The sequence below is a fragment of the Rattus norvegicus genome, chromosome 13 (genome assembly GCF_021556685.1).
Source record: "Rattus norvegicus strain SHRSP/BbbUtx chromosome 13, alternate assembly SHRSP_T2T, whole genome shotgun sequence".
NCBI classification, from domain to species: domain Eukaryota; kingdom Metazoa; phylum Chordata; class Mammalia; order Rodentia; family Muridae; genus Rattus; species Rattus norvegicus.
In genome coordinates this window covers 87,689,267-87,697,191 of record NC_141546.1, presented here as the reverse complement: position 1 = coordinate 87,697,191, position 7,925 = coordinate 87,689,267, and the positions used below count along the sequence as shown (strand labels likewise).

Genomic DNA, 7,925 nt, shown 5'->3' with positions numbered 1-7,925 from the left:
CGGCGTGTAAGGAATCCAGGACGGGATTGGCTAGATGGTACTGAGCCAGGCAATCCATGAGATTGTATTATCCAGATGTTGAACAAGTCACCTAAAATCTTGAGTGGAGCTGGAGGGACCCACTTCTTGAATAGTTAACTCATGAGCTTGACTGCAAGTGAGTGGCTTTCGGTTCTCTTCACAGGCATCTCCCCACATCCTTATAACGTGGCAACTGACCTCACCGCAAGATCTCCCATGACAAATCTTCCCAAAGAAGAATAAGGAAACAAATCCAAGTTTATTGTGACCAAACCTAGGAAGTTTTACACTACCATTCCAACAACAGCCACCTGGCTACAAAACACTGGCACTAACATTGTAGAAAAGAACTGTCCAAGACATGAGATGCCATGGGAGCATCTTGGAGGTTGCCTTCCACACAGCCTCTTCTTCGTAGGTCCAATTTCCAGATCGCTGAGTCCTGGTATAAAGTTTGTAAACACATAAGAAACTCAGAACATGTCAGACACAGAAAGATTGTTTAGCAATTCAAGTGACCCTCTGCTTTGATGGGACACAGGGACCTAGCTGAAGGAAGGAAATGTCTGGGTCTACCTTCACCTCTTGTCAATCAAGAGACTAAGGCCTAGGGGTAGTTTCAACGAGAATGGACCCAGATGTTCATATGTTTGAATACTTGGTACACAGTTGGTAGAACTGTTTGGGGAGGATTTAGGAGGTGTGGCCTCGTAGGAAGAGGTGTGTTACTGAGTGACGGCTTTGAGGATTGAAAAGCTCATGCCATTCCCAGTCTCTCCTAGTCTCTGTGTATGTGGTGTGTGTGTGTGTGTGAGAGGGGGGGGGGATCTCATGCTAATGGAGTGAGATGTAAGTTTTCAGCTACTACTCCAGTGCCATGCCTACATGAGAGTCATGAACTCTGACCTTCTGTAACCACTGAATTAGTTTCATTTTATAAGTCATCTTGTTCATGATGTCTTAGCATAGCAATAGAAAAATAACAAAGACAGGCCTACACACACACACACACACACACACACATACACACACACAAATACGCACACATCACATGCATGCACACACACACACACATGCACACATGCACACAAAAAGAATTATGTCAAAATATTATCATTGATGAGAGAAGGTATAGTTAGGATGTGTTAAAACTATTCTGTTGAGCTTCTGACTAAACAGAGAAATCGATGGAAAAGGAAGAGTCTGCCTTTAGAAACATCTTGTGGCTCGAGCCCCAGATTCACTGGCCCCTACTAACTTCTTTCATTCTTGTTACTGTTATTGCACAATTAGCTTCTGATTGTATATTATCTGATTGTCAGACACTGTCAATGGCTTTGATGAGAAGTTTAGTACTTTATAACATATTCTGGGAATAATTATATCTGTGTCTAAATCCCCCCAAGTATGTCATAAATTCATTAAAGTTGGGGAAGTTATTAAATCTTATTGTTCCCCAAAAACATGTCTGTCTGCACACACATACCCACATACACACACATACACATACTATCTATCAACACAGGGCATGCAATAGGGTCCGTGTCCAATAAAGACCCAAAAACCTGCCCTTTTTGCAAAAATAGTAATTAGACAGAGAATCACTTCCTTAAAAGGAGAGACAGGAAAGAGGGGGGGTTTGCAGGAGGGAGATGAAAGGGTAACAAAGGGGCAAACATGATCACAAAACTCTGTATGAAATTGTTTTCTAAAAAAAAATTTTAAGCCTTTCAGAAAAATAAAAGCATAAACTGAACAAGTAAACAGTATGGGATAATGTTCCTTATCTACTTTAATTGGTGGGGGTGTGTGTGTGCCTGCGTGTGCATCTGTGAGTGTGTGTGTGTGTATGTGTGTGTGTGTGAGTGTGTGTGTGAGTGTATGTGTGTGAGTGTGAGTGTGAGTGTGTGAGTGTGTGTTTAGGTGTGTGTGAGTGTGAGTGTGTGTGAGTGTATGTGTGTGAGTGTGTGTGAGTGTGTGTGAGTGTGTGAGTGTGTTGTGAGTGTGTGTAAGTGTGTATGTGTGTGAGTGTATGTGTGAATGTGTGTGAGTGTGTGAGTATATTGTGTTGTGTGTGTATGACTGTGTGTGAGTGTGTATATGTGTGTATGAGTGTGTTGTGTGTGTGAGTGTGTGTGAGTGTGTGTGTTGTGTGTGTGAATGTGTGTGAGTGTGTGTGAGTGTGTGTGTGAGTGTGTGTGAGTGTGTGTGTGAATGTGTGTGTATAAGTGTGTTGTGAGTGTGTGTATAAGTATGCTGTGTGGTGTGTGTGTGTTTGTGGTGTGTGTGTGAGTGTGGTGTGTGTGTGAATGTGGTGTGTGTATGAGTGCTTGTGAGTGTGTGAGTGTGTCTGAGTGTGTTGTGTGTGTATTGTATGTGTGTGTACACACATGTAGAAATCCACCGAAGTGTATTCATTGCATGTTTTGGTGTATGAACTATATTACAATAAAAAATGAAGCTCTCAAAGAAGTTGTACATAATATTCAACACAGCCCCTATGCAATTGAAGAACCCACAAACACCCTGGAGACTCCCAACGTCTTGGGGTATGTCTTGCCAATGCATTCTTTTTTATTTTTTTCAATCTACCTTCTTAACATTTTTGAACACCATGTTCAGGCTCCAGTAAAAATAAAAGATTCAACAAATGAGCCTTAGTTCTAATGAGAACAGGAAACTCTGGCTCAACAAAGTAACTTCCACAGTGGGAGATCAGAGTCCACAGAGCCTAAACCCTCCTGAGGCCCAGATAGCTCTGGACAGACAAGAACGATCCCATCGGTATCATGTAAGGGACTACCAAGGTTGCAGGAAGCCCAGCCAGAAGCCCAGCAGTGGTTTTCTTACAGAAACCCTCAGCTGAGATAGAAAATTAAAGGAGACATCTGCAATGGGACACAGCTCAGTCATGGATCCTGAGCCCTCTCTGGAAGATGACGGAGGAGCAGACAAGGGAGAGCCAAGTGGTCTTTCCATAGTCAAGTCTGGGTAGGGATCCTGAATGTGCTTTTAGCCTCGAAGAGACCCACAGGAGAGAGAGCACACTGAAAGCAAAAGACAGAAGAATCTGTTTCCCAAAAATTGTTTCTCCACTGGAGAAGACAGGCTTGGAGCTGGATCGCAAGGCTGGGTGAGCAGAAATGTCGGAAGTTCTTCCCCGACACGTGGAAGATGGATAGAGAAGGCAAGGAACCCAAGAAGTGATCTGCTCATAAGGACTTCCTGGAAATGTTACTTCCGGAGACAGCTCAGCCAGATACCATGGAGAACCTCAACTGGGAGAAGCCGAATGGGCTCTTGGGCCACACAGCTCAGGAGGAAAAGGTATGAACTGAATGGCTAGGAAGGCGGAGAGCTGTGGGGGAAGTGGTGGTATGATCCAGGAAGGCTCTCGTCAGGACACTGGTGGAAAGGAAAATCTGACAGCTCCTGGAACCTGGAAGGGTACCTGTCTGCAGTCAAGGCGCTTTCCTACTGAACCAGAACAGGCTGTCCGCCTTGGAAGGGAGAATCCTTCCATTTTGCTGAGGCCATAGCATAACTTTGTGTACTGAGGGGTAGGAAGACACATAGGCAGGAAGGAAGGTTTTCTAGAGACATGTGTGCCCTTCCCTCCAGCTGGCTGTCCAGTTGCTGAAGCAATGGACTCCAAGATCCTGGAATCTCCCTGGGAGTCTCATGCTGGGAAAGGAAAAGACTGGGAGCCTGGTGTTTGAGAGATGGGGAACTTGTCTCCCACAGAGAGATTTCACACGTTCTGAAGACTTCTCTCATTATATGAGAGGCTAAAACCCAGGCTAGGATGATGGGGGGATGGGGGACCACACCTTGACCAGGAATGCTGTTATGCCTAACTCTTACCTTCTCCTTAAGCCTAATCCTCAATCCAGGACCCCAAAGGTAGACTTGGGTGGTAGGAACTGGGCCCCTTTGCTTCTCTTACTAATGTAGCACACTGAATAAACCACCGCCCACTTTCACTAGCACATTTATTTAACTGGCCCAATGAAGACAAGTAGCCCACCAAGTCCCAGATTTTCGCCCTAATGACCAGCGGCAACAAAAGGAGGGTAGGACTTCTTCACACCACGTGTTGTAGGCTTAGGTGAGTATGTTCCTGACCATAGGAACCAACTTCTTTAAACTCCTGGTTAAAAAAGTGCCCAGGGTTTTAAACTCCACAATGTGTGGAAGAGTGTGAAGATGGCTGTGTGAAAAGAATATCATTTCCTGGTTGACTGCAGGGAAGTGTGCTATTAAAAGGGGGGAGGGATGTGGAGCAAACAGATCAGCAGTTAAAAGCACTGGCTGCTCTTCCAGAGGTCCTGAGTTCAATTCTCAGCAACTCCATGGTGGCTCCCAACCATCTGTAATGGGATATGATACAGCTGTCTGAAGACAGCTACGCAGTACTCATATACATGAGATAAATAAATCTTTTAAAAAGGGAGAGATAGATTCTGGAGAACGGTATCTTGCTTAGCTTCCTCAGTGACTAAAATGGGGTTACTGTGATCATCTATCTTATGTCAATTAACATTTATAAAAAGTGCTCCCACGAGCACCTAACACAAAGCAAATGCTCAAATATTGTTAACTCTTATGTTGTTGATTGTAATTACTACTTTACCGTGAGTACCATTTCCGGTGCCACATGTTCTCCTCCCTTTAACAGTCCCAGCAATAAGAAAATGAAATTTCCTATTGTCTAGGACATAGTAGTTCCCTCTTATTACAAGAACTCAAGAAGACACCAACTGTGACTGCTTGGTCAGAGAAGAGATTACCCACTCACACCCGCGCCCAGGCAGAAGTAGATCTGTCTACTACTATTTAAACCCTAGTGCAAAAACTGTGAAGAGGAGACCAGGCCCTTACGCTCCTGGCCCACCATGCAGTAACTCCAACGCACCACCAGGGCGCAGCAGAGCCCAGCCCTGGGCTGTTTTCTCTACAGGAGCAATTAATTTGTTCCAGGTTTCCTTAGTGTATTTGCTCCCGGCTGCAATAATCACGCTTGTTGTCGATTACCCAGCCTATCAACGAGTGCCCTGCTCCGCATCCGTTGGGCTGTAGGGCTTCTCTGCAAGCCCTAAGAGCCCTCTTAGCCCCGCCCCCGCTGTTCAGCCAACCCTGGGTGAGGAGGAACGTCACGGGGGCGGGTCCGAGAGACTACGTGAACCGCTAGGACAAGTGCTGAGCAGGGGCGGAACCCAGCCCCAGCGGGTGACCCGATCGCAGGGCGTAGGAAAGGCCAGCCTCGCTCCGGGTACCCTCCCCCCACGATGGGCGTGCAGCCCCCCAACTTCTCCTGGGTGCTCCCGGGACGGCTGGCCGGGCTGGCGTTACCGCGGCTACCCGCGCACTACCAGTTCCTGCTGGACCTGGGCGTGCGACACTTGGTGTCCCTGACGGAGCGCGGGCCCCCTCACAGTGACAGCTGTCCCGGCCTCACGCTGCACCGACTGCGCATCCCCGACTTTTGCCCGCCGGCCCCCGAACAGATCGACCAATTTGTGAAGATTGTGGACGAGGCCAATGCCCGGGGAGAGGTCAGAGCGTTCGTGAGCTCAAGCGAGAGGGCGGGGCCTGGAAGGAATGAGTGGGCGGGGCCGGGAGCTGGAGTCCGAAAGGAGTGGGGGAGGGTGGGGTGGGAGCTAGAGGGACCCATCCCCCTGACTAGAGTCAACTATGCTGCTAGGAGAGGAGGTGGTGCCAAGTAACTAAATTAAGTACTGTCAAGCGAAATACTTCCAGGAGTCGGGAGAGCGCTGAAGTCAGATGGAAGCGGTTCAAAACCCATTTACTAGAGGTCCATATGTCATACAGAAACGCTTGTAATTTTAAATTTTACTAGCAGCTACGTTTAAAAAAAAAATGTGAAAAAGAAGCAGGTGACGTTAATTTTGTACTAATCCAGTAAGTCAAAAATACTATTTCAACATAGAATCAATATGAAACAAATTATTAATGAGGCCTTTCCAGTCTTGCTCATGCCGCATCTTCAGAGCCTGGTAAGTATTTTCCACCTCATCTCAGCATCAGGAAAAGTGGCACCACAAGTGACTGGATGTACTGTACAGGACAGCACAGGTTAGAGGCCAGGAGGTACAGGCTGAGAGCCCAACTTGGAATCAGCCATTTCAGAGGCCTCCTGGTCACCAGAAGCAAGGACAGCCCGCCACAGCTTTAATGTCACTTCTTGTCCTGCGAGGGCCTGTGATGTGTGGGGCGGGGACAGGAGAGTGTCTGGAAGGGCATTGGACTCCACTCTATCGGTCTCCACTTCACAGGCTGTTGGAGTGCACTGTGCTCTAGGCTTTGGCCGCACTGGCACCATGCTGGCCTGCTACCTGGTGAAGGAGCGGGGTTTGGCCGCAGGAGAAGCCATTGCTGAGATTCGGCGCCTGCGACCAGGATCCATCGAGACGTATGAACAAGAGAAGGCCGTCTTCCAGTTCTACCAGCGAACAAAATGAGGGGTTTGGTAGCCCCCTTCCCCCTCCCCGACTCCTGCTGCTTATAGCAAGTGTGGCGGGGTGGAAGGGAAAAGGACTAAAAAAGTACTACCTCCTTCAGCGCCCTCTGGCTCCTATTGGACAAAAGAGGCCCAACCCCAAAGCCATAAAATCCTGGCTGGCAGGACGGCCCATGAAAATGAAGTGGTAACTAATAAGAGCTCATTACCACTGCATAGCGTTTACACAGCACTCCAGCGCATAAGCTTCCTGTAGCCCTGTGCTGTGGACAAGACGAAGGACACTTCTGTTCTTTGGATGAGGTGGCTAGACTTCAGAAAGGCCTACGGTCAACAGTTCTAGGAAACAAAAGGATGGGCCAGGACTGCAGCACACACCTTCTGTCTCCTCAAAGAGGATGGGATTCTAGGTGCTGTTCCCTGGCCGGATGTGATAGAGGAGAACTGGTCAGCGAAAGAGATCCCTCAGGGCAGCCTCGGGGCTCTGCACACCCACACTGGCAGTACCCTGTTGATATCACCCTTTACGTAGGGTCCTCTGTCCTACCTGAGTCACCTCTGTTCCTCTCAGGGTACAGAAGACCTGCATATCCTGCTCACAGATGAAGTCTCTGTATTGTCTGTCTGTCTCTCCCTCCTCCCTCCCCCCTCTTCCCATCCCCCTCCCCCTCTCTCCTTCTTCCCTCTTTCTCTCCTTTTCCTCCCCTCCGCCCTCCTTCTCCCCCTTCCCCTCTCCCTCCCCCCTTCTCTCCAGGCTGGTCACCTCTTACCAGCCTCAGATGTGTTCAGCTCACCTGTTACCTCAGATCCCTATGTCATCCCCAGCCTCAGACCAAGGAATGCTGGGACTGCATCTTGGCAGTTACAGGGTGGATATTAAGTAATCAAATAAATAACTCTGGGACTATGAATCTTGGTCTTGTTTCCTAGGTGTTATCCTCACTTCTCCCCTGCTGGACTCTGTCCTGCCATGAACACCACACTTTGGACTTTCTGAGAGATGAGATAAATGCCGTACTTGAGCCCAGTGGATTATTTTTTCCATGCTGGCAGTCTGAACTCGTGCCCTATCCTCTGCCATAGCAGGCTGAACCGAATACGGGAGAATTCACCCTGAGGTATATGCTGTGTGCCTGTGTGAACCAGGTGCTGTTAGACATGGAGCCAACTCAGCAGCGTAAGCCAAGACTCCTGTTCTCAGAGGCCCTGCCTCCTGGAGAAGAAGGGGAATGACAGTCCCTTCACATGTGACACACACTAAAGGCTCTCTCTACTATTCCAGACACAGGACAGTCAAGTTCCCTACAACCTCCATCTCATATCAAAGCCCAGAGCCAGGCCTATACCAGCCCCTCCCCCTGCACTTCATTCAGTCTTCCCTGCTGCCCCTAACTCAATATTGTCCAACTCACTCTTACACAAA

At 48.2% G+C, this 7,925-nt stretch overlaps 1 protein-coding gene across 1 annotated transcript; it reads left to right on the top strand.

The window, feature by feature from the left end:
- Positions 1–5,239: 5,239 nt before the first annotated feature.
- On the top strand, positions 5,240–7,413 carry Dusp23 (dual specificity phosphatase 23). The gene is given in 2 exon segments (NM_001191830.2): positions 5,240–5,576; positions 6,318–7,413. Coding segments are annotated over 2 exon segments (453 nt in total). The 5' UTR covers positions 5,240–5,309; the 3' UTR covers positions 6,504–7,413.
- Positions 7,414–7,925: the final 512 nt, after the last annotated feature.